The 27,285-nt window shown below is 39.9% G+C and overlaps 1 protein-coding gene across 2 annotated transcripts in view; it reads left to right on the forward strand.

Moving 5' to 3' along the window:
• NFIA (nuclear factor I A) overlaps nucleotides 1-27,285 on the forward strand; it is a 246,618-nt gene that overhangs the window by 114,235 nt on the left and 105,098 nt on the right. For both annotated transcript variants that reach the window (XM_086462126.1, XM_086462127.1), the window contains exon 3: nucleotides 20,771-20,836. In XM_086462126.1, coding sequence (XP_086318252.1) covers nucleotides 20,771-20,836 — 66 coding nt within the window. The remainder of the gene's footprint in view (nucleotides 1-20,770; nucleotides 20,837-27,285) is intronic.

The following is a 27,285-nucleotide window of genomic DNA, read 5'->3' on the forward strand; positions in this document are numbered from 1 at the left end:
ACGTTATCTGCGTGCCATGGTTTATGGAATTTGCTTCACCAGTGACAGCATTAACAATGTAGGCTTTATTTACAAGAGGTTTATAGTGATACCACAACTGATAGAAATCTATGTAGTTCCACTGGCTGTAATGGAATTATTCCAGATCTAGCTGCAGATCTGATCTGTAACACGGCACTCCACATTTTAAATTACCACTGCAGTTTAGGAGAGTTTTAAGTAAATTCTGGGACCTAGTGCGTAGTTATCACTGGCCAAACCTATTATAATTAAGAGGCAAAAAACCACTTTACCGTAGAGTTAAATTAGGATTTTTCACTCACTGATCTGTATGTGTTAGCAACAGCTAGACTGAGTTAGCCAGACCGGGGAAGACGCAGAGACACTGTATGTATTTATTCCCTTTTCCTCTCGTACTGTTTTTCAAGTGTTTGCTGAGTACTGTGGCTCTAATTTGAAAGTATAGAAGCTAGGAGATAGAAAAAATTTAAGTGCAGATGGTGTAGTCTCCATCCCGTAAATGCACTAGTTAAAGAAATGATTGCTTTACCTACAAATAAGTAGTATTATGCGTAGAAGAGCAAGAAAACTTTCAGTTCAGTGAAAACTTTCAGTTCAGTAACAACTTCTAGAACAATAACAGAGCCTGCACTATATCGTATTAGAGAATATGTTGCTTACCTCGCAGAAGTAGACTGAGGGTATTCATGACCACTGGTGGATTCCCTTGTGTGTAGTAATCTCTGATTATTTGCACCTGAAATTCTTCACCAGCATAATGTTCTGTAGCTGAGGCTTACATAAAGTTCATTTTTTATTAATTCAACCTTCTAAGCACAGTATTTGGTTCACATTCATGATTACAATTATTTATTTAAGTAGAAAGAGATATCTAAAAAACATTTTGTGGATTATTCTGAATCTCAGAGGGCTCTTTTATATACCATATTTAATGAGCAATCTACTTTGGAAAATAACTAGATTTATTGTGGGTAGCCATCCTTTACCCAAGTGATGTGGTATAAATAAAGTGGAAGCCACTTTTTAAACTATTACAATAATAGGAGCACTGACAGAAATAAAAAGGAAAAGTTTTTTTTTTTGGTATGGCAAGCCATAAAATGTACAATGGTGTAGCAGAATGAATGAGTGCCTGTTCAGAAGGGAAACTTTCTGTGCACCAGAAGGCTAACTGCTGAAATAATGAAGCCATTCACAAATATATTTTTTTTGTGTAGGAAATAATAAAATAGTTGGACAATGAAGTCTCCTCAAGAGCATAATAGATAAAGAAATTAACCACAAAAAAGGGGAAATAAAATTCCATCTTCAAGATCATGGTCAGATCAATTAGAAAATATTTGTAAAGGCTGATCCTTTGTCTGCAAGTCTGTGTATGCCCGAAAGCCTGCTGGTGCTCTCAGGATAGACTGTTTCTGCAATCTTTAGAGAAGCTGAGCCCCAAGGACTGGCACACCTTCCAGTCTGCATGGCCTATCGCGGCTCCGGGGTTATCCCTCCTCCTCATGTCTGGAGCTCTTTGACCTGGTGGGATACCCGCGTGTGGCAGGGAGGGACAGCGACCTGCCTCAGGGCCTGACAGCCAGCGCGGGGAGGGCAGCTTTGGCCAGGAGCATAAAAATGAGATGTCTGGCTCAGGGTGCTACAGCTTGTTAGCACCACAGGCCTGATCTGAAATGTGTGAGCGTCAGTTAAGGGGACTCTTATCTGTAAAAAAGGAAGGCTTAATCAAGCTGTGAGTTTCAACCCAGTCAGTCCTGAGTACATAAATACCCAGCCAGGAATTATGCTTTTTGCTCTTCTTCACACTTAGCGTTAGTTTTAGGCAGGTTTTGTATGTCCTCTATTATCTATGCCTAAACCAGGCAGTCAATAAACTACATTTCTTATCATATTGACGCTGTAGGTAGAGCTGAGGTGGTATTTTAAGTCTAAATCACATATTCCTGTGGTTTATATATTTATTAAAGGACTTAGATGCATATAATATATTCTTTCCTTCATGGGTTTGAAATGAAACAAAGTGAACAGAATTACTTTATACTTTTTCCCATTTTTATTTACGACTGGTTGGAGCCAGAGCTCTGAAGATTTATGCTTGGCAATAGAGTAAGATGCTGTGCTTGTCCTGTTCTCCTGGTAGGCCTAGTAAATCGTAAGCTCTTTGAGGCAAGGACTCTCTTTTTTCTTTGCTTATACAGTGCTAAGCAAAATGGGGATCTGCAGGGTGGCAGTCCTAGGTGCAGTCCTGATAATAATTAGTGATACCTGGACTTGGCAGTGAGATCCCTGTACAGGGTTAAAGAATAAGAGCTCTTTCGTAGATCATGTGAAGCAGGGGCAGTCCATAGGTGTTTCGACAGCCTCAGATATGGGAAGAGTTTCTGCTTAGATTATGGTACGTGTGTAAGGTTGATAAACCTGCAAATTCAGATATTTGGTGCGTTCACCCCTCCAGTGTCCTTGCTTCTTGATCTCAACAGCACACAGCAAATTGTCCTGGAATACGTACTAGGTATTGCTTTTGAATAAGAGTAGAGAAAAATCAGAAAAGGATTTTGCCTAGTGAGGGAGCATAAGACAGTCATAATTTGTTGCAGCCTTGCAAATTAGTGTCTAGCAGAGACTAGGCAAACAAGAACTCTGAAATTGTGTGCTGACTTAGGACTGCAGATACCTTGGTTAGTCAATAGGATAAGCATCCCACCTTACTCACTGAGATGGGCACGGCACATCCGTAATGCCATAGCAATACCAGAATGAAGCGACACGGGGAGAAGTTAGGAGACGTTTGGAGGAAGGATCTATACTTGCATGGGCTGTTTTTGTCACAGAGATTATTTTCACAACTTCTTCAGGATGAGAAAACTGTTGTAAGAGGATGGGCCGGATTCTTCTAGTCATTGAGCGTTGTTGGGCAGTGCAGTGCAATGAGGAACTGGGTTTTATAACTAACTTTTTTTCCGTTTTAGACACTTATTTTTAGACTTTGGTTTGCTAAATGGAGAAATTCGTCTTTTGGAACCAGCATGAAATATCTGATTTCTGAGCATGTTCATGAAACTGTTTACTTTTGCTAGGAAGTTTAAGGGAACAAAAAAGCAGACTATTTTAAAGTCTTACATATACTTTTCTAACTAGATCGTGGGCTGCACAGTAATTTTAGGAAGGGAACGCAGTTCACATTTGAGGAGTAAGTTAAAAAACCCCTGAGTTTGAAATTCATTGGAGGAGAGAGACATTCTTGCTTTATTCTTATGGCTTGGCATCAAACCAGTCATATGCAAATTTTAAATTGTGCTGCTAAATAGTTAAATAAACAGATCTAAAGGGTGTAAGGTTCCCATATCCTTTGTAATATCCACACACGGCTCATTTTATATCTTCTACCAATACATTTTGAATCACTTTTTTGATTTTATTGAAGAAAATGTCTGGAATTTTGATAGGAAGGACTTGAAAAAGATAGTTGAATCTGGATAAAATATTCATAGATATAAGAATTTCTAGTACCAGGAAAAGGCTGCTGGATGCCTTCATGACTGTTCTTCTAATTTCCTAATTTCTGTTTTCCCTGTTTTCTGTGCTGTGTGTTTAAATAAACTCTTCTGGTTCTGTCTTTCACACATCATTGCTTTTTGCTTCAAAGGCTCCTTTTAATAACTTATTCTTTGGTTTAATTTTCTTTTGAACATGAATTGGGTTTCACCAAACACTGTATAGAGCTCACGCCCACAAATACTGAGAGCGGAGTTGTTCAGTCTACATGTAACTTTGTGTATGGAGCTTCCTCTTTACTGCATTGGCTGACAGATTAAGTTTTCAAAATAGTTCCCATCATAGCTCCTTCTTTTACCAATCCCATGGCTGGGGCTGCAACTTTTCCTCCCCTGACTGTGGAAAACAGACCACACTCCAGGTTTGCACGGAGTCTCTTCCACCATATGTTTTTAGTAATTGTATAGTAGGGAAAAAAAATCACTTTTCCCTTGTCAGACATTTCTAGCAACACATTTTTTTTATAAAGGGCTTCATCAGAAGTGGCTGAAATTTGAGACTATTCATAGAAATAGTCCTCAGAGAAGGTTAAGTTTGAGAAAGAAAATAGAAAATAGGGTTAAGCTGTGGTTGAAAAATCACTTCTGAGCATGTCCATAGCAGCCCTTGCCTTACATTGATAACACTCTTTGTTTCATGGCACTGAGAAGCAGTCCGAGCGCTCACCCGGACGGGGTGGGTGCTGTGCGCTGGCTGCTGTCAGGACAGCTTTCCAGAGGGTGTCGGTTTTTAGTCACCGTGGTAGAAACGTTGCTTTGCACTGGGTTGTTTTTGTGCTGTTGCACCTGTGCCCTTTTGTGGGCAATGGCTGTGTCTGTTGTCTGCTGCATGTACGTGAATCATATGGCACTTGTGTGGCTCTTTATTTCCCTACTTTTAATTTGCTTTTTAGCTTTATAATGTTTTATACTTTGTATGCAAGTAAACGTATCTGTCTTGCCATTATTCCTCATTTCTTGTACTGGACAAAGTAGTATTGGTGGCAGCTTTGTGGTAGGGAAGAAAGAAGGAAAATACCCCTTTAAAACAATATGATAAGACACTCAGTGGACAGAGGCAAATAGGGCATACAGAGGAGGCAGGGGGAAATCAAATGCTTATTTACCTTTTGGGATGAGTTGCTCAGATTGTAGATAATCCCATTAGAGTGGGAACAATCTTCTTGGATGGGGACGCCTGTGCAGCCCATACGGCCTTGGGACTGGGTTACTGAGGCATCTGGGTGGTAGTGAGAATTAGTAGTAGTCTTAATATCATTAATAATTTCTGTGTTCCAAAGGGTTTGTTGGTATGGGAAGATGTGATTAAGTAAAAGGTAGTGCTGGTTCTTTGCAGTCTTCCCATGGTCTATAATGGGACAGCATGAGGCCCTATAAATAGCTTTGAACATTTTCATCTGTAACATTTGGTGTAAATTGTAACTTTCAGAAACTTATCTTTTATGTGGTGCAGTTTGCTTTTATATCCCTACTGTCTAATCTTATCTTCTCATGTGCTGAAATATAAAAATTCATTGCAATTATCTTTCCTGTAGTAAGATATCAAGGAGTTGGTACATTGTAAGGGGACTGGGTTGAAGTACAATCAACACACATTTTTTGAAACTAAAAATATCAGTGCTTCAAAGGTCAGCTAAATGATAAATCCTGTTCTAAGAGTATATAAAATACATATGAATGCACACTATGAATTTGTTTTATGGATTTTCATTGAAGTGCTTCACAGTCTGATGATAATTTCAAAAACGTTTTGAGTTTATCTGAGGTCGCTGATACAGTGAGTGAGAAGGGAGAGAGGCGACGGGAAAGGCAGCAGGAGGAGGTTGCGTCCCTTTCGGCCGAGGGCAAAAGAGCGACTTGCCAGCGTTTGCCTATTGAATAGGGTGAAAACCCATCGGCTTTTTTCTCTAAGAAGTCAGTTGGACAACAGCAGCCTTCTCCTATGGCCAAAGTCGCTCCTGTTGATTTAAATAGGAATAGGCCCTCGTATCATGCTATTGACTTCTCCTTTGTTTCTCTGAGAGCGCGTAGGGTGAATGCGTGCCGAGCGCAGCTGCTGGAGGTTGTGCTGCCACTGGGAAGCTGGAATATTTTCCTGTGTGGACAGCGTGATCCATAACCATCGGCCCACAAGTTAACAGTGTTTCTAACAGAGAGAATGTAGGAATTCTTCTAGAAGTGCTCCCTGAGCTCACGTCCACTCTCATGCTCTTTTTCTTTCCATGGGAAAAGATGTATTCAACCAAGGCATTGTAAATAAAATAATTGACTGGAGGCATTTTTAGGTGCACGGATGCTAAAATGGATTTTCTCTAACATAAAAGGAGAGGAGTCTTTTATTCCTTTCCTGATGGTATAATTTATTTAAGTTTGGTGGTCTCGATATGTCTTTAGGAGTAAGAGTAACAGTTAAAAAAGAGGTAGTGGTCAAGGAAACTGAAGGACTCTCATTTCTTTCTCAAAATAATAAGTATTTTTAAGTAGACCCAATGTTTCTTGTACTGGACTAAATAAAGCATTCCAGAATAAAATAAACACGTCCTCCCGTTTAGGCTTTCATTGCACAAGTCCTGTTGAAACTCATACTAAGAGGGCTTGAGAATTTCCCTCCCATAGACGATCCCAGTGTCCAGCATTGTGTCCAGCCCGCTTCGCGCTCGTGGACAAACACAGCTGGGTGCTCAGGTTTGCGGTTGCAGGAGCTTCGGAAAGAGCTGCCGATGGTGGGAGCTCATCAAATGAAAACGTCTCATGTGCATCGTCTGCGTGACTGTGAGAAGCAAGTCGAGTTTTAACTTAGCTGTCTGAAGTGTTGCAGGCAATACAGTTGCTCTTTTCACTGGATAGTTCTTACTTTTCTTTGGGATCACAAATATTTGAATACAATTATTCAGTCAGCTGGACATCTTTTTCCTCCTATTTCTCCTCAAACAGTAGTAGAATTTAGTGTTGATTTAAAAGACTGTCTGCCTTAAAGCAGATTGCAGAGTTTGCACACTGTGAATTGTAATTAAAGTGTAAGGGGTGCTTATTATGTCAACAACTGGCATGAGAACCCCCGAGCAGCAGGTGACCCCAAACATGTGACGTTTGTGACAGCTAGGATCCTTCTTTCACTGGTTTAGCAATCTGAAAGACCAAATTGAAAGAAGCCCAGAGGCTGTATATTTCATTAAGTCCCAAGGGAAGTGTGGGATACAGCTTCCTTCTGCTTTGCTGGGACGTAGCCAAAAACTTTCTAGAGGCTCTGTTTTTGACAGAGGCTTGCTGAAGGGGGGGAAAAAACCTTCCACCAATCACCCATAGGACCATAAATTTGACATTTCCCACAGTTTCTTTGAGGCACTGATGTTGCTGTGTCAGCAGTATGTCCCAAATCTTGTGTTGTATTGTTTGAAAAGGAACAGTCAAACTTTCAGGGGAGCTGAAGTGTTTTTCTTCATTGTCCAACAGTTCCTCTGCTGCAAAACCACAAAGGATTACAAAACACACCTCTCAAAACAGGGGCTGCTTTTATTAAAAGTGGGTACCATGCACACTCAGAGAGCATACGTTATTTTCTGATGCAGCAGAACATAGTTGGTAACATTTCATCTGCGTTACAAAGCAGACATGAGAGTATCATTTATAGACACATACGACCTGATTGCAGGAATGATAAGAAAAGGAGCCTTATGAAAATACTGCACTAAATTTATCCCCAGTGTAATTCCAGTTGGGTTATGTCAAGAGTAAGCTTGGCCCAAAGACTGAATTATACGATTTGTAACACAGCCCTTAATTTATTTTTAAATAATTGTAAGTTTAGTGTTAAACAAATTCTTCGTCCTCAGACCCTGCCCCATACCCCACCAATCTTTTTGTGGGTGTCGCGGGTTAGGGGTGACCTGTGGTGCAGCTGGTGAACCCTCACTCTTTGTGAGCTCGGGGTGTCAGCCTTCTGCAGCGACAGCCTCCCTGGGAGCACTTCTGTCTGCTGGCGTTTCCCTTTCTCACTGGGCTGTGCAGGGTTCAGTGGGGAGACTTTCCATCTTTCTTAAGAAAGTTTTACTTCATTTTTTGCAAGAGCTTTTGAAAATGTGTGCTCATTCTCTTCATATCTAATTTGTTACCCTCACACACCTATTGATCTGTCAATCTTTCCTACACTATGGCAGTATTTCCTATGTTTTATGTGCCTGATGATTCCAGTTACTTCAGTTACTTTGGTGGCACCTCAATCCCATGGCAGTAGAGGGGGTTTTTTGTCCTCCTTGAGTTACTTTGCGTATATATGTTTTTAATTAGCCTAGGAAGGAGGAAGGGTTTAGGATTCTTGACTCCTGGACATGATCATTGTCAGTTCTGCCACTGATCTAGTAAGTATTTCTGGTCAAGTTACTTAACCTATATAGTCATGCTCCACCTAGAGAGATACTACAGTAACTAGCATTTTATAAAGAAAATAGATCAAGTTAGATAGATATGAAATAAGTTTAATAGTACTCCTATTTCAAAGGAGTATTTTTGAGAATGAATGTTGATGACGTTCTTTGATCTTGGATGAAAGATGCTTTAGAAATGTAATATATCTTTTGTTATTTGTCATCTCTGTGGCTGTGAAAAATTTTCTCAGAAATGCAGTTTTTGAAAACACGTGCAGAAGGTTTCAGTGTAGCCCTGGTTGTTTAATTTTTTTAGTAGACTTTCAGAAAAAGTGACTGGGTTGTTTGTGATTACACATAGCACAATACGTCAGTGTAGATGCAAGTAATCTGGAGTTGTTAGTGCAACTTCCCATGTCATTCCTCATTTTGACTTTGTATTTCAAAAAAAGTAATAAAATGACCAAAATGCTGAGATTTTGCAAGTAGTTTCTGAGGCCTTCCTGCATACTTTGCCTGGTATAAAACTGTGTGTTTCAATCATTCTCGCAGGACTGCATTTTTATTTCTAAGCCTACATGAGGTGTGCAGTCAGACTCTGCAACTGAGACAGAATTAGGTGCTATGGAATGCTTGAACAGAATCTTTGCCATCTCTCAGGTCTGGCCCAGGGCAGCGGTAGACTTAATGCCTTTGCATTTTATTTCAGTATGGTATGATAAAGACCTGCAAACAGCCTCTGCCTTGCCAGCAAATAAACGGGTGAAAATACTGTTAAAAATGGCAGAGGAAATACTTGTAAGTCAATGAGGTGCTTACATTTAGTCTATTTTTAATTTTTGGACAACTCATTTCTTTTGAAAAGTCAGCTTTGGAGTGAACCGTTTTCCAGTGTAACACTGTACCTTTAAGTTTTTGGAAGGTCTGTTTCTGAAAAAAAAAAAAAAACAGTAATATTTTTATCTGGGAAATTTTAGCTTTTTTTGTCCAACTGAAGTTTTCAGGCTCTGTAACGTACCGCTTGCTAAAAGGCACGCTCGACAATGCATTAAGTACAACAGAATATTCCTTTGCAGGATTCCCTTTGTTGCAGACATTATTTATGACATTTTAGTCAATATTTGCATGGCAGACTGTCCAAAATTATTTTGTTTTAGGCACATCACTGATAACTGGACCCATACTCTTTATCATTCTTTTACATTCATTAGTCACTCTGTAGTGTTTTTAACATTTTAAAACACTCATGCAATTCAAAGGAAAATAGATTTCAGCCAAAACGCCTTCAAAATTATCTTTTTTCCTTTGAGTTATTCAGCGATTTTTAACACTTCGTATGTTTGATGTTTTTTTCTTTAGTCTCAGCAAGGCACAGTTTTTGCAGGCTTTGACTATGCTAAAGATAGGATTTTGATAGAAAAAATGTGAGGTAAACTGAACTTAATGTGAAAATGTTATCAGGCGTGGTGTAAGGTGTAGCCAGCCAAAAAACCTGGCTATTTGCCTTCTGTGTAAAAGGTAATTTAAAAAAAAATTACAACAAAACTAATTAGCAGATATTCTAATGCAAGAAAATGTTGCTGTTGGTAAAGTTTCTTCAATATGCCAGAAAGCAGATGGTGGCAATGGAATAGCGTTTTCTTTTGCCAGCTTTTCTATATGCTTTCTAAACCTGCAAGAGCTTTTGCTATTCAGTATTCAAATTTCTGACACTCTATGATCTTTTTCATCTTAAAACAGAAATAGAAACTGAAACTTAAAAATGTAATCAAGTCAAGCTGTCTGTTCATCAGATCATAACCATGTCTTTAAAAGTTTGATTAAAATTTTGTCTACACAGTGTAGTTACGGGTTTTGAGAGCTCTGGGCTTTTCTGGTTTTAGTTTTCTTCCTCAGAATTTAGTTTTGCAGCATTGGGACCAAGTGAAGGTGGATTTTAGGTTGTATTTTCAGAGTCAACACATTAAGCTTAATCTTTTTTTGGGGCGGGGGGGGCGGGAGGGCGGGGGAATCCTACCTTTTATATATATGTCCAACTCTTTCATATATTTGTAATGATTCCCTGTCCTTTGAGATGTAGCTACTATTCCATTTCTCCATGATTTATGGTGGTCGTACCTTAGATTTTGCTGTAACTCAGTGTGGTGGCTCTGTACCGAGCCTGGAGTATGTTACTTCTCTCTGAGTTTTAACTTTATCTTCCACTTGCGTGGCTTACAAACACAGCAGAAACACAGAACAAGTAGGCTGCCTACCAAAAGGCTGCTTTTTTTTCTGCCCGAGTCTGTGTTGTTGATGCCAACATGATACTGATGCAACAAAACATGTCCTGATTTTTATGGTAATTCTCTGTTCTTCTTCGCAGTCTACAATATTGTGAGAGTAGAAACACATCCACGGAGCAGCAATCAGTGGCAATTCTTTGTGGACAAAATCCTCTGACTTTTCAGTTTGAGAAAGGCTTTGGGCTGATGGCAATATTTCTGCAATTATTTTCAGAAAAAAAGGCAAGAGAGAGGAAGGGAGGGAGGGAGGAAAGGGAACTATTGAGCAGCTTTTTCTGCTGTATAATTTTATGTATCTATGTATTTTAGCCAGCAGTTTAATATTGCATAAAGCTTAAGAGAACCTGAAATGGAAATTTTTCACTTGCCACGTTGAACTCCTGAGAGTGCACAGAACAAGGAAAAGACATCTGCCAGAAAAAAAAAAAAAAAAAAAAAAAAAAAAAAAAATTGGCCACTACAACCAAATCTGTGCTTAACAGGGGCTGAAATGGGAGCCAAGAGGAAAAGTGTCAGGTACATCAAAATGAGAGAGAGTTGTGAAAACGGGGCTGCTTGTGTAGATCCATAATAAAAAAGTGGTACCTAAACTTTGTTCGGATTGCCTCATCTGTAACTTGATATTAATCTGCTATTGACAAAAACTCCATGGAATATTAGTTCACCTTTTGTTTATAATCACACGTATTTTCATTATCAACATTGTTTTTCCCTGTGTGAAACAGAATAATCCTTAATAGGGAAAATGGGCCCATTCTTTGAGATATTAGTTCTTTTTAAGTATTCTTTATTCTGTTTGATGTATAGATTCCTACTTGAATTTTTGGTTAATCATAGGAAAATTTTACACCTTTCCTTTAGGAGAAAGAGAAGCAGGATAGGCTGAAAAAGGAGGAGGAGGTCAGTGGCTTTTGCCCACTTTGTTGATTTGATGAAGGTTTTTCTTTGTTTTTGCTGGCTGATGAAGTCTTGAATGGCTCCAGCTGCAGAGAGACCTTAGCAAGAGGCACAGACTGAAATATATGAACACTCTGATGCTCTCCAGAAACAGCCAGTTTATTCGTGTGATGTTAGAAAGGCGAGCTTTAGAAAGCAGTTTAAGAAGGCTGTGCTTGTTGTCAGGGAGTGGGGTTTATTTAGCTTTTTGGTGGAGGGCAGGCTTGAAAAATTCTTTATTTCTGTCTGCCATGGAAAATCTAGAGAGCCTCCTTGATTGTGACCTTGTAGCACCGTGCATCTTGGCCAGAGGAGAGGTACCGGACCGCCAGCTACTGTTTGGGCAGCATGGGTAAAGAATGAGGATGGCCACTGACAAGAATAGCCTGGGAATACACAGCTCCCTGCCTTGGGTCCCGTAAGGATGAGTTTGTCACAGTAAATAAATAACAAGGGGATGGTGGGGGATAGAGATTAATTGGGTGACTGTACTACCGCCAATGGAGTCTCACCATATGGTGGACGTAATCCTGCTTTGCTGATGTTGGTTTACTCACCAGAGTAAAATTGCATAGAAGCAGACCTCAAGACTTTGACCAAAGCTAGCGGATCTGCTCATCACACAGCTTCATCTTCCCTTGCCTTTATACATGAAGTCAGGCATTGCAAAACCAGCTATTTAGTCACCCAAATACTGTAGTTATTATTAAACTGAGTTAGACAATACTCTGGAGAGAAATGTAGAAATTATTTATTGTTTTTCAAAATACCTAATAAGAAAAAAAAAAAGGTGGGTGAAACAGAAGCTAAGAGTGACTGGAAATATCCGTTCTAGGTGACTTTGGATCCACTCTACCAAGTAATTTTCCACATAATGTAGTTGAAGGCTTCCTAAGCAGGCACTGCCCTTGCCATTGTAATGGCTGTATTGGTGGGAATGATACTTTATTATCTAGAGCAGCGGCTTGAGAGCTCAGCCCCGTGCTTTTTACTCCTTTCACTAACTGTGCCTCTGAAGGTAAATCACTTAACCTCTATATGCCTCCTTCATCCCTGTGTAAAGTGGGCATAGTTATGCTCACCTTTCCCACAGAGGTATTGTAAAGCTTAGTTTAATGTTACTAAGATGTTTTAATTTCCAGGATAAAAGGATGTTCTATAAATATACATTAGAAGTAATAATAGTTTTAATGTATCCCATTATTTTATAACAGTGCTTTTCTAGTTTTAGAAAATTTTTAGTGGTTTGAAATTATTACAGAATCCGTTTTTGTTAATTAAAGATTGACATTCGGGCAGAATTTGTTGAATTGTTCTATAAATTCAGATCCGTGTGCACTGAGCATGCCCACAGCCGTGCTCACCTGCACTTTGGGATCATCAGTACGGCCCTTCGGCTTTTAAAACAACTCTTTGATGCATGTGCTCCGAAGTTTGATGGCTTCTAAATAGAATGGTTCAAATATTTCAAAGCACTTGAGATTTGTATAGTGTGAAGCAATTTAAAATTATTGTACTGCAATTAATTTTAAATAACTGAGCACTGCATATGTCTGGAAACCCATACAGATCCAAATGGAAGCTCTCTAAAAATTGAAATGATTCAATAAATTTAAATCACTCTGAAGAAATGGATATAAGTGCTGTAAATCATTTTGTGAGGGGGATAAGCAAATTTTCTAGAAGTGAATCTGAGGGTAGAGACTCTAATTAGATTTTTTATTTTGGGGTTTATGATGATGAAATGTAGGTTAATTTATATTTCCCAGGGATATGAGGGCAGCGCTTGTTGATCCATATGGTTTCTTGTAGCTCTTACATAGGCTGCTTTTTTTTATTTCCCAAGATTACAGAAACTTAGCATCCAACTTTGCACATATTTTTTTCCATTACAAATATCTTTCCCTCCAAATCTGTATAAAAAGACATGAGAAAAATATTGGTCCACAGCTAGAAATGCCAAGTGTATTTTTAAATGCAGCTAAAAAAAATACTGCAGAATTAAAACATTGTGCAGCATGGAAGCTAACATTTTGTGGAGCTGGGCTGCTCAATGAATATGTATTTTTGTATGCCTAAATCACTGATTCAGGTACAACCTGTATCTCTATGTACCGAAGTGGATTACTGCCTGATAGCTGTTCGTTAGCTTAGAGCATGTTCTCTGTCCTTTCCTTACAGATGTATTAGAAAGATGCTATCTAATGTAGGAAGGCTGGTAAAAATATTGATGTGAGACCTATCGGAAAGTAATGTAATTTCCATTGGCTTCAGCTCAGCTCCAGGAAAATCCGCGTGCCGGTTCCTCCTTCTGCCGCAGCGAAGCGCGGTTGTGTGCGTCTCCCCGCACCATGCAGTTAGCTCTAGGATTACAATTCCTCCCAAGTATCGGAGCCAGAAATTAGAAATAAGTGCTATCACCAACACTTGCCTGACCCTTCCGTTTCACTGTTTCCCTAACAGCCACAGAAAAAATAGGACAGTGCAGTCCCTCTTCGTGCAAGTGCTCGGCACTTGCTGTTGGCACACATCCTTCCTCCGGAGACATTGCCACCTCTCAGCAAACGGCTTGCGAGTGTCCAGCCACCGTCCCGCGCCAGCAGCGAGGTGTCCCAGCTCCTTGGGGTGGGACAGAGCCCTTTGCGGCAGAGTGCCGCTTCTCCAAGCTAGTCGTTGCGGTCTGGGGAGAAAATTTATTTTTGAATGTGGTCCATGTCTGGTGGGCTCTTCCCAGACGGAGGAGCCGCAGAAAGCTAGAGGGGCCCCTCTGCAGGGTCTTCCTTAAGGCCTTACCTTACTTTTAGACAGTTGTCATTATCTTTGTCTAAAGGTCATGGCTAAATTGAATAAAAGGAAAGCTGTGTGTTCCTGTCGATGCACAATGGCAGTATTGACTTTCCTAATCCAGTTTGCTGAGGGGTGAGAGAATTAAATTAGATATCTAAGCACAGAAATTGAGAGCCTTTGAAAACAAAGATAAGGAGACAGCCTGTATTTTCCTTTTCCTGGGAGCTCTGGGCTCAAGATTTTGCAGGTGTGTCATCTGATCCATGGCTTGCATCGATCAAAACTGTGCCAATGCATATTTAATTAGCAAGGGGACCCTGGATGCATTATGGCCATCATCCCTATATTGAATGGACTGTCAGACTTTCTGAATGCTTCCCCACCCCCCCGCTTCGTTGTTTGGGGAGCTTCTGCATTTTGTCTGAGCAGCTAAAAGTTTCTTTGTTTTTAGCTGGTGATGCATACAGCACCACTGAGGAGAATACAAACAAGTAAAGTCCTAAAGTGTTTATTTTGTCTAGGAAAAAGGGCTGAACCAATTTGAATCCTTTGGGTAACGGATTTTTGTATCTCTTGGAATTAAAAAAACACAGTCGCATGATGTTTACTTTAAGAATATTTTATTATAACAAATAAAATCTGTGCTGTGGGATTTCTTAAGGAAGCCTTTGATGACAATTTGAATTAAGTCAAAATTAACGTTTGCTACTGCAAAGGAATAAATAGAAAATGTTCCAGAAATGAATCAGTAAGCAGGAATCAAAGGCTGTAAACTGTTTTAAAAACAAACATTTAGAAGTGAATCAAATACTTGTTTGTAATATCAAGGAACAAATATGGGAATACACAGATTCCCCGCATTCTAGGCTATCACACGATAGCAGTAAATCATTTATGGGCTTGTGAGAACAAAGAAAGTTGATTTAAAATGAAACCATTTTGATACAGCTTTAGGGTCTTGCAGCCTCTCGGTGAAGTTTCACGTTCTTATTTCCTACTACGTGGAAAGTAATCGGGAATTTCAGCGTCCAAAAAAAGTTAGCCGGGGAGTTGTGGAGATCTTTGTTTGCATCTACCTTGGTACAAAGCCACCCCAGCAGACAGAGTGTTGCCTGATAAACAGATGTAATACACAAAGTCTGCTTACAATACCGAGCAACAGACTGTGGGCACATGTTTTGGTCTCATTCAAACTCATCAGCATAGTCTAGCTAGCTGTTTTGTTGCTAGTCTACTTATGGGGTAGCTTAGTAGCGCCTTACTGGTGAAGTAACAAGGAGGGTTTTTGCCACAAAAGTTTTGTGGCAAGGGCTCATGGGAAAATCATTTGCATGCATCTTGTTACAAAGGCTGACTACTTCCTGGCTTAGACAAAGTGTTGCCTGATAAACAGACTTAACACACAAATGTCTGTCTGGAATAAACAACAGCAAGCTTTGATTTACATTTCCATTATCAAAGATAATCTCTTTCCCAGTGTACAGGAATTAAGAGTCCTCGCCTTATAAAAAAAACAGGCTGGCACCGCAGGGATTTTACCGCTGCAGAACCTTATTCGAGAGCTACGGGGATGTGGCATACTGTACAGGGGGGTATAAAATAAAACTGGAAATCTGGTATGGTTATGTACATGTGTGATGGTGAGGTGTATGATAATGAAGCACTTTGAACTCCCTATAAAAGTAGACTTGAAAGCGATGGCTGGAGTTAAACAGAGAGCCAGGCCTTCCTTGAAAGAAATAGTGGTAGCCACCAAAATAGCCATAAATAATAATTGTAGCATATATGGAGCAATCCCTATGTGTTTATATTATAATGTGTAATGAAGGGAAAGTGAGTATAAAAAAGCCTCAGTCCTGGTGCTGGTTTCTGTTTGTAAATCCCTTAAGCTTACCACGTAAGACTGTATCTAAAGGAGCATGATTTAGATGTTTTTTTTAAACATATATAAATCTTTGGTAGAATCCATGCCCAAAATTATAGATGAAAAATTTATTGCATGAACACAACCCAGCCATATAAATTTTTTATTACAAATAGGACTCTGAAACTTGAATAAAATATGTCAGTTTATTATACAATATTCCCCCCCCCTCCTTAAAACATGATAGGAATGGAAAATTTAACTTGTGCACTTCTGCGGTGCTTCTGCAAGGTGCTGGGCTGACAGCGGAGGAGAGGGAGCCCGCTTTATTTAGCTGCAGAGCAGACTCAGCATGGGCAGTGGCAACGCAGCCTTGCTCGTCTGGCATCGCCGGTCATTTTTTGTCTCCACCATGTGGGGATCACCTTTACTGTTTAGAGGATAGATGCATCTGCACCTGAGTTAGCACACTGGCTGCTAGCGAGGGCTCAGTTTCTGGTGGGGGCTGGCTCTACGTAGGTAAAAAATAGACTTGACACCCGTCAATTCAGTTTGTGCAGACCAGCAGACAATAAGGCCGGTCCCTGTAGGTCACTGCCACCCAAGGCTGGATTCAGCACGCCCTGGAAAACACGGCATGTCGAGAAAGTGCGAGTGCCCAAGAAAACATCTCGTTTCTCCGAAGTCAGGTGGCCGTGAAGTGGTTTAGCACTGGGAAGTGCCATGACACTCAAAGCGGGCTTTTTTGGTGGAGGAGTGTAACAACTCTTCACCGTCTGTGTCACAGTCTACAAAAAAGAACAACATTGTCAGTCTGTTGACATTGGTCCTGTCCACGGGCCAGACTTTCCTGGGAAGGTTTTATTCTTTCCAAACAATGGAGCGCTCCCTTCCAGCTCCGCGAGCCTTGCTTCCACGCAGCCATCGTGCAGCCCAGCTGGAGCTGCGCTTCTGCTGCAGCTGAAAAGGAAAATTGCGTATTGAAAAGTCCAGAGCTTCTGTCCTGGAGCTGAAGGTCCCTCTGCCTTGCTTATAGTTTGAGACCAGGCAGACCTGGGTCTTGGGTGTAACCAACTCCGTCGTGCTGGGGTAGCATATGCTTGAGAAACAGATCCAAACAGGAACAGAGAATAGAGACGTAGTAGGAAATGCTACTTTGGAAAAACTCGCCTGTTTTGTTGGTTTTTTTTTCTTTATCCATTAATCATAGTTGATTCTTGGAAGTAGAGAGTAAAATGGCTTCAACATGCTTTTTATCTGGTTTCCGCATGATTACAGTAGATACCAGATCCCCTTGAGCTTCTCTTGTCCAGTAACCTTGACTCCAGTGTACATACTCACGGTAACACCAGCTAGTTCAGGGTTAAAAATTCCAACCACTAACTTTTCGTTAACTAAAAAAGCCCCCAAATAAAACCCATTGTGCTATTCAAGGTTAAGCTTCCTTAAATATAAAACTAGATTCCTTGGTGATTTTTTTTTTTAAATCAGCAATCTTAATAGTGGTTCCTCACTATAATATTTCCAACTCCATCTGAAATCGTTTAAATCCTCCCCTTAATAACATGCACTTTATTGTAATATACAGATTCTTTGGCTTCCTACCAGCCTTAGCTTAAGGCACCAATGAAACTCGTTGCCGCAGGGGGCCATGGATTCAAGAGGGGCTCGCATCTACTGTATATTTTGTTTTGTATGTTTTCCAATGGCTCTAATTATTGCAGGTGGTAGAATTTAACTGGCAGTGTTGCTGCTAAAGAAAATAGGCATAAAGTGTATACTGTTTTGCAGATTGGCTATCAAATATATAGAAAAGAGAAAATCAAATGAATTGTTAAACTGCTGTATAGTAAGTGATTTTATTGATTTAATGCAAATGCTTATGAAAACGATCTTCCATTTATATCAATTATGTATGGCAAAAATTAATTTATTCCTCCGGTCACCTGTTTGGCTAACTGACTCAGCAGGACAGACATTCTCTGTCCCATTGTAGCCGAGCCCGCAAAACACTAAACATTCAGAAAACTGGAATTTTAAAGTTTCCATGTGCAAAACAACAAAAAAGCCCCGACAGGAGTTACTGCCAACTGCTGAAAAAGCAGAGAGCAAGCGGTGGAGGCTGAGCAAGACTCTCTCGTCCTAGGCAAGACTGTAAAATACAACGTCTCTGATTTTGCCAATCCCTTAACCATGTGGCGGCACATTTATATGTACCGGATCATCTGCGGCATCTGAATAAAATCAGGGAAGCAAAATTCTGCATATAAACATTTTGGCTAAGTGCCTTAACTCAGTCTTCTTATCTGGGGTTTCCACAAGATGCCACCTTGCATAACAATGCTGAGCATACGCTTGCCCAGTACATGTTTTCGGTAGCCTCCCGTGATCTCTACCACCGTATAGATTGGTTTTAATTCTACCTCGTCCTGCATTTTAGTGCCCCATGCCTCTCCTTGAAGAATAGTGCTTAAAGCCTTTGTTGTCTTTTTTTAGAAATTAATATTTAATTTCAGCAGAAGGGGTGGGTTACAGGAAAATAGAATTAGGGAAAATGTTATTGCAGTAGCCAGAGTAATAAAAGAAGAAAGTTAAGATTCAGTATGCAAACAAATGTCCTAGGGCCAGTAGAGTCTCTCTTGTGCCACTAGCTTTGGTGTTGGAAAAACAGCACTCAACGCAAATAAAAGTACTTTGTTTATCAAAATCCAGGAGCAGCTCCCGCTCTGTGCGCTGCCCACCGGCTGCAGGGCTGTGCTGGGAGTGAAGGTGCCAGGCTGGGGGCTGAGAGCGCCAGCACTGAGCCCAGCTCCGGCGGCTGCCACTGAGCCCTTGTCCCTCTTGCTGCTTCGCTGGATTGTTTAAAATTTTGAAAGGAAAACATGCTTTGAGTCCTGTATTTCTGCAGTAACTTTTTCAAAAATACGAATTTTTGTGGAATTCTGCCCCTGCTTTAAACATGAAGCCCAAATGCTGATTGAACCATGGCTTGCTGGAGGAAAAGAAGACCCTAAATATAAGCAAAAGCCTAATGTCTGCCCTGTAAAATGAAATCCGTTGAATATTGACTTTAATGTTAACTAAATATTTTACGTTCCTTATATTTTACCTTTGTTTCTACCTTTACGGTATAGGAAACATGAAACTTCTTGCCAAAATCTAGCGTCCAGAATATAACAGCTCTGTGCATATTACCTGATAGTCTGTCTGCTGTCTGAGCTTCAGATAAAGATAACTGAGATTGATATTTAAAACAAAATTGCAGAAGTGAGAATAATTTTTTTCACTGAACTTCATTGGAGAAATTATTAAAAATAATAAATACAAAAGAGTGGAAATGGATTCTGGACACACTGGGAAACCTATCAATTTTTAGGAGAATTTCATTGATTTTAAATAGAAGTATGAGGACTGAAGCTTCCTTTGCTGAATATTCTGAATGTTTATATTCTGAAATTTATGAAAATTTGTTTTGTGAGCACTTTTTTTTACTGGTAGTTTTAATTTATACAAGATTGCCCTCTAAGCTTCTGAATGATACCTAATGCATACAGTCAGCAGGTAAAAAAAAAAAAAATTTGAATATTTAAAATAGGCATTTTCTTTATAGTGCTCTGCGGTAATTAAAATCTTCATTTGCTTAAAAGCAAGGAACCTTTTTAAAGCAATAAATTAGCATTGTTTGACCCAAGGTCACTAGTAGTACTTCTTCTTCCAGCGCTATTAATACCTCAAAGAAAAAGAAGGGGTGGTGTTATCACTCTGTTGCAATAGAAGTAAGATTTTCAATTTAATCACAGTTAAGTGTCATGACCTTTTGATCTTGCATTGACTTCGCACTGAAATGTGGTCAAATTTCAGACAGCTAATTCTAAACTCTGCAAAGTCAAGGTGAAATCAGAAAATAGGTTTGCCACGATTGGGGGTGTTTTTAATGCAGTAGCAAGTGGTTTCATTTCGTAAGTTTTGTTTCACAGCAAAAACTTTTTTAATGAGATTGATAAATTACAGAACAATTTCTGAGGGGAAAGAAAAAAAATAATCTTTTTCTATTTGTAGTAATTGCAAAAACAGTAATCTGAGTGGGTTTTTTAAAAAATATTTTTCCACACAGGTAAAGGGACCTTTTTTCCCAACTCATAATGGCAGAAATAATGAAGAAGGAAAATACTATTTGTCTAAGGCTTCTACTAAGAATAATTTTTGAACCAAAGAGTGATCATCTTCACATAAACTAGAGTTAATAATGTGTAAAAAATGCAAAACACTCATATTTACACATACCCTTTTACAGGGCATTTTATTATTTTAAGCAAATAAATCATGTTCGTTGGAGAGTGTTAGCTGGGAGTTTGTAGGGCCTATTATTTACACAAGTTCTAAAGCAGTTCTTCCAGTATCTGGTCTCATTTCTACCACTGCAAGCCAGGGGCAGTGCTGTACATTGCAGTGATCTCGTAGTACTGTAACCACTGTGAAAGTATGATGAAAATCAGCTCTTCTGTCAGTTTTGCAGATTTTAGTCCAGAAACGTGTAGACAACAATCTCCACGACTTTGTAGTGTTGCTTAGTTACCTTTATATGCCTGCTTGAAAATATGTTTTGAGACTTTACTATGTGTTGGATTAAGGCTCTGGTTTGTATACAACATAGAGGCTGCATTATAAAAAACATGTAGGAGAGTAGTTTAAATATGCCTTCTTTAAAAAGAAGGATTCTCAAAGCTTAATTTATGCCAACACACACACCAAGCACTCTATGTAGTGCTGTAAACAAGATTCCCTTTTTTTTTCCTAGCAAAAATATTACCTAGGCACAGGACTTTGCATTATCATGTCCTAGTGCAACACTCCTGTCCTTAGTTTGTACTCTCAGCCTTTTGAGGAAGTCTGGCGCCTCTGATCTATTTTCCACAGCAGACCCTGTAATTTTTGGCTGTATTTTATGTTTTTCAGATTCAAGTCAATCTGAAAGTCCCAGCCAGCCAAGTGAAGCTGATATTAAGGACCAGCCAGAAAATGGTAAGTTCTTACCTGCTGCTCCTGCTTTGGGATATTAAAACAGCCCATATTTCTAAAGATTTTTTTCCTATGTCTAATATAAAAAGATAATTCAGAATAATTGGCATGGGATAGCTACAGATAGGTTGTGTACTCTCCTCAGTTAAAATGCTACTGTTTCACTAATCTAAGGTAGCATTTGTTTCTCTAGTCCTGGAGAGAGCCTTTTTTTTTTTTCCTTTTAAAATAATTTTAATTAGGGAGATGCCATTAAAGAGCCTGCTGTATGCAACCCTTATCCTTATTCCTCCGTAGCAAAGGCTTTCAATCCCAGGGCCGTGAGTCATGACCCCCTAGGGGTGTGTGCTTCATCACTTTCACTTGTATCTATGTGCTTTTAACTTCATTTTGTTTATTGATGCTCTCAGATGACACACTGAAGTACCTAACTTTCGGTATGTGGCCAGCCATCGTTTTAGAGTGCAGGATCTCAGATAATCCCATGAAACAAAACGATTGTTTTGAAATATGTTTCCGCAGACCCATTCTCTACTGCAAAAGTCTGCAAAACAAAGCTGAGCAGCAACGCTCCCAAATGTTGCCGTTTCAGGGCAGGACTCCCACCTATAAACCCACCAGCTGCTCAGGCAGGTACCCACTGCAAGGCTCATACAGGTGCTACCAGCATGGTCTGTATTATTTCATCGGTGTGCTTTAAAGTTGTAGATACTATGAGTAAACAGGTCAGGGAGGCTCAGCTAGAGCTTGTTTCTCCTCCTCTGTATGTTCGCAATACCGTTGTTTCAGGTGGCAGCAGCTTGAGCTTATTTGGAAGCAGCAGCAGGACTGTGACTTTTGGGAACACTAGTATCCTTTGAACTGGGACAGTTTTAAAGTAGAAGCAATAGCTTCTACTGAACCGCTGGCTTGCTTTGTAAAGCAGCCTGAAAAAAAGTCATTCAATAATAGCGAATTTCTGTAGGGACTGTATGTGAAAGGCTGAGTACCTGTGTAAGGGAACACCTTCTCTTCCTTCCTGTGTTTAAGTGAGGTAGACCTCAACAATTTTTGTTGGCCCGTTGGCAACTGAGTTTTGTTTTACTGCTTATATTTAGGACTTAGAAATAATGTCTCCCAAAGTGAAAGTGACCATTATTAATAATTTTTCTTGACTTTTTTTTATCGATAACCAGATTTTTTTTATGAGACCTAAATGTAGATAGGGCATCCACTGGTGTCTACTGTGCATACATGGAAAAGAATTGTATGAAGGGCTCTCTAAAATGTCTCTAGAATCTGTCACCATTTTTGGGATATGTAAGTCTATCTCATGTAGAAACATTGTACCTGTAATAATAAAAATGTGCAACAGAGCAACTAACTGCTTTTGCCTCAAATCCCTACAGCTGTGTATGTGTTCAGCGTGTGTTTTGGGGACTTTATTAGCAACTGAACAAACTGCAAGTGGGAGTGAGGTTCAAGGGCTGCATTCACATCTAAACTGCATTTGGATCAGGGATTAAATGGCATATAGAAATAAGGGATGAAGAGGAGGTTAAGGTACATAAAAAACTTTAAAATACCAGCATATATCGTAGGACGTAGAACACAGGGCTCACTGGGCTGGTAAGATTTTGGCTTCAGGATTTCCTGTATTTTCCTCCCATTGAAATATGAAAGGTTTCATATTTTGATAGATTTTATGCTGCTCGTCTCCAAACATACCATCTTAAAACGTTTCTGTTGTTTCTGAAAGACAGTGCCTAATTTCCCTTATCAATCGTGTTCACAGAAATTCTAATTTGTAGCCAAAGGATTGCAAGGTTAAGAGAAGAACTGACTAAACTGTGATTTTTGTTGTGCCAATTCTGCTTTTTTTTTTTTGATGGGGAATATGTTGCCTATGTTTATTAAATCGTATTTTAATGTAGAATGTATTAGGCACCAAGTATGTTATTATTTCATACTTAGATAATAGTCTTTCACAGCTATTAAACCTCAGTTCTTCTTACCCTGCAGTTTCTTAGTCTTAAGGAAGCCTGTTACCAAACAACCACCCCGAAAAGCAGCAATATCAGTGTTTAATAATGTAAAATCTGTAAGAGCCTAGTGAAATTAAATATCTCTGATTCAGAGCCTGAGTCTTCCTTGTAAAACAAGCTTTTAGTGAATTCTTGGAACTTTACCAGTGACCTGCAAAAGGTACTTTTTTTTAATAAACAGGAAAAGGATTTTTCTTTTTCTCAGTTTTACTAAAGGGTGTTTTTCCCCACCACAGCAGAAGCCTCCGAACTGATTACGCACCTTTTGCAGTGCCTGTGTGGGAGATTTTCTTTACAAATGCATCTAACACAGTCTGTTGGCCCTAAAGGGGTTGCTTGCTCCCCCTGGGCAGACGCTGAGCTCATTCTCAGCACACACAGCCCCCAGCTTGCAGTGTACCCAGTGTGTAGATCAACACAGATCTGCAGCTCTTATCTACTGAACGTGAGGATGAAAGCAAAACTGCAGGCTTTAGAAAATGAAAAACTGCACGCACAGAGACGGACACAATAAATCATATTAACTGCGTTGTTCTACACTTGCTGTAGACCCACTTCCACAGGGCCTGATCCAAATCCCTCTGGAGTCAATGGGAGTCTTGTAATTGATTTTACTGAGAGTGGGAATGAGCCCACACAGAGAGGATATTTTTTTTTTTAAATCAAAGAAAAATAGTGTTGTGAATAATCTTATTCCCACTGATGCTAAGAGCAGAATGACCAGATTGAAGGCAGATTTGGAATCATTTCGCATATGTTTCTGGAAGGCACAAAGAAGTTTATCGATTAAGTACTACCTTTTACATGCATGCATTCCTTCATTTAAAAAAAATAAATCTTTAAAGGCCTTGTGAGGGTTATACAGCCTCTCTACTTGCCTGTTAATATCCTTTCTGTTCCACTCCATAAATTCTAGAGCTATTTATTATACACATATATTTTGCATACCTTGAGTAATGTGGGTTCAGAAGGGTCAACTATACAGCCCTGAAAATGAAGGCCTCCTACTACAGATTTTAATTTATCATTCTAAATTATATGTGTTATTTTGGAAAGCCTCTATGTCTAACCTTCATTAAAGTGAAGTTCATGGGAAAAAAAAAAAGCTTTTCTTATTTTAGAGCTACTCCTTTTTTCTAGTGGGCTTTACGGTTGCATTTTCTGGAGCAGAATCATGACAGGCAGAGAAGATGTTGACATCTTCTGCTCTCAGTGATGCCAGGAATACCAGCTCTAGCCTTTTCTTCAGCCTTCATTAAGCCAGAGTAGTTTTCAGGCAGTGACTTGCCCGATCACTACTGCAAAAATTTACAGAAATTTAATTTTTTCTAAAGAGAGAGAGAGATATCCAGCATGATGGTCATGAAAAGCAAACATGCAGGCAAGACTGGGCTCGTTCAGGCCTGCATGGTCTAAGTCCAGATGTCTGATCCTGGAACCAAGGGTAAAGCTAACGTGTAACTGAATGGTGTGCACGGTGCTGCTGTCTCTCAGGTCCGTTAGCATGGGAAAGAGCTTCTCAGGGAGAGGAAGAAAACCCAGAATTTGTCTGTTCGTTATGTGGGTGAGGAAATTTGCAGGAGGGATGATGAAAGAGACCAGCAACTTCATTTGAAAGGCAGGACCATGTTCCGATGTCCTGATATTTTTGCTCAAATGAGGTTTTTTTATGACCAGCTGGGTGGAACACCCGTGTGGAAAATTCCCCACTTTTGTAGTTGCCTAATGGTATGTAAAAGTTTCATTTCAGTTGGCACTGCAAAGTGATTTTGCAATTCACCTAATCAAAAAAAAAGTTTATTGATTTTAGAAGCTTGTTAAATGCACTGGTTTAGTGTTGTATTTTATAAACAAACTAGTTTTCAGTGAACTGAGGATGACAAAACGGCTAGTCTGATGTAGTGAAGTGACTGCATGCCTGGGGATCAGGAACAACTGAATTCCCAGCTCAGCACTGCCGTGGACTCTCTCTAGGGCTTTTAGTCTCTCTTTCAGTCGTGAAAACGGCTATTGAATAGATTTTCTTTTTGTAAGTAGGATTATTTTAAACTTTTGTGGGAAAACTTTGCAGTCTTTTTGTCTGCAAAGTGGGGATATTTGTGATTCTAGCTTTCAGAGATTCATCGAATATTAGAAGTCAAATCCCGCTCTGCTCCAGCAGGAGTTTAACTCTGGAGAAAGGCAAGGAGGGTGTAGCACAAACTAGTTAATAATTGTGGTACTGCGCTGTGTTACTGCTGTCGGTAAATGACTGTCAGACATCCACCAAGTGATGTTTGTGTTTGGTGTGGTAGTACCGGCAAATTAATAACTGCGGCGTAAAGGTACACGCGAAGTGCGCTATGCAAAGCGGAAGAATGCTGCGTCATTTTCTACAGACAACTGATGTCTCTCGAGCATGTGGTATTGTGATTTGATAACTCAAAGTTATTAGCACACCACTTTAATTGTAGATTAGCAAATTCTTTTTCAAGAAGTTGGTAAATTCTCCTATTTCAAGTGAACAAGACAGTATTCATTATTACAGCTGATTACAAATGTGTGCCAAATTCATTGCTCAAACATTTTCTGTAGAGGAAGAGGCATTTATCTAAAAAATAAAACTGTTTAATGCCCAAACCAAATGCTTTTTAGTCTTAATGTATTCTCGCTGCTTTGAGCTGGAAGTACCTTAACAGCACTGCAGGAAATGAAAGGCACATTGTTCTTTGTAACATTAAAAAAAAAGAAAAAAGAAAAACAATGATGTACCGTAACTCACAGAACTCGTTTTTCAACCCTGCAGTAATTACACTGGACTTGTAAATATCATCTGTGAATTCTTTGCTTAAGTAGAGCTGGACTTGAGTATTAAACCTTAAAAAAATGTTTAAGTATATGCTTACTTTTCCATGCGTAAAATCATAAAGGCAGAAATTCTGGTTCTCAAGCTGTGGGGGAAAAAGAAGGCAATAGTGGGAACATGTGCAAAGAGAAGTTTCCTTTCCTGTTCTCTGGGCAAGGCTGGTCATGGCAGGCATAATACAGCTTTGGCTGCAAGGAAGGAGGGGATTATGTGCAACCTGGTAAAATGCAAAAGCAGCTTGTGGAATTACCTCTCTGACTTAACTAACAGGCTGCAGAGTCTGGCCCCTTTTTTGTATGCTTTCTTTCTGGTCCCAAAACCTGGCATTCTTGTTCTGTGCAGTGGGGCAGCTTCAGCCAGTGGAAGAGGTGTCCATCTGGCCTGAGCGTTAGGCACTCTACTCGGATGCAGAGTTCACTGTTCAAACCCTCCTGTCAAGCTGAGACGGACGGAAAACATAACTGCTCCTGGTGGTTGTCCCCACCACTCTTCTACGTTGTAAGTTAAATGGTAGCTGAGAGACTCCCATTTCCTTCAACAGACAAATTTAACGAGGCTGTCTTCCTAGGCCATCCCTTCTTCTCAGGCCATGCCTAACCTCCCATCTCCACTACTTCAAGTGAAGTCCAGCTGCCTCGGAGGCTCTCTCAGCTGTGATTGAACTTGATGCCAGCCAGCTTTACACTTACTCACCAAGGAGGTGCTACAAGTGCAGCAGGACTCGAGGTGTCTAGAGGGTCAGCTGTCCTTGAATTCCCGCATGGGGAGTGCACCGGCATGAGCAGTTCTCTGAACAGACAATGCTGAAACCGGTACTGTTAGAAAGTACATCATCTCAGATGACTAACATTCCTGAAACACCTCATTTGCAGCAGATAACCAAGCCTTGCAGAGAAAGTTTTCTATCAGTTACAGTTGCAAACGGGGTAATACAGTAATGGCAGCTTTTATTAGTGTTCCTGTTCATGGGATCATTTGCATCAGAATCTTATAAATGCAAGACTCCTCTCCTCTCTTGTTTACAGAGCAACACTGAGGAGTTATCACAGCCTGAGGGACTAATCTAAAATTAACTTTCCTTCAGAAAAAGCTTTAAAAAAAAAAAGCCCTTAGCATTTTCAATAAGGAGTCTCATAGCTGGCGCTCAAGTCAAAGCTCCTGGTGATGTCAGCTTGTTTGCACCTTTGTAACTTGCCAGGACCAAATTCTGAATGGATTTGCACCCTTATGGATCACATTGTCTGCTGGGAACAGTAATGGGGAACTTTGTCCAGGCTTGAAAGCTCTGGCCAAGCAGGGGGGCCCTTGTGGGGCTGGTCTCTTCTGCCTTCCTGCAGGCTGGAGGGAATCGACTGTTGACTCTAACAGAACCCATCAGCTGACCAAGGTCTGGTGAGGTCCAACCTGTGTTTCATCACCCCCTGAGAGAGAGCGCATGTAGGCAGTTCTGAAAGCCAGCATTTCCCAAGGAAACAAAAGCAGATATGTCTGGTTATAAATTTAACTTATGTGTGATTTAGTCTTGCGTTTTTTTCATCTTATTTCATTGCAGATAGATTCCAACAAGAACTAGAAATACAGTA

The sequence above is a fragment of the Leptosomus discolor genome, chromosome 3 (assembly GCF_034619465.1).
Source record: "Leptosomus discolor isolate bLepDis1 chromosome 3, bLepDis1.hap2, whole genome shotgun sequence".
Lineage (NCBI taxonomy): Eukaryota > Metazoa > Chordata > Aves > Leptosomiformes > Leptosomidae > Leptosomus > Leptosomus discolor.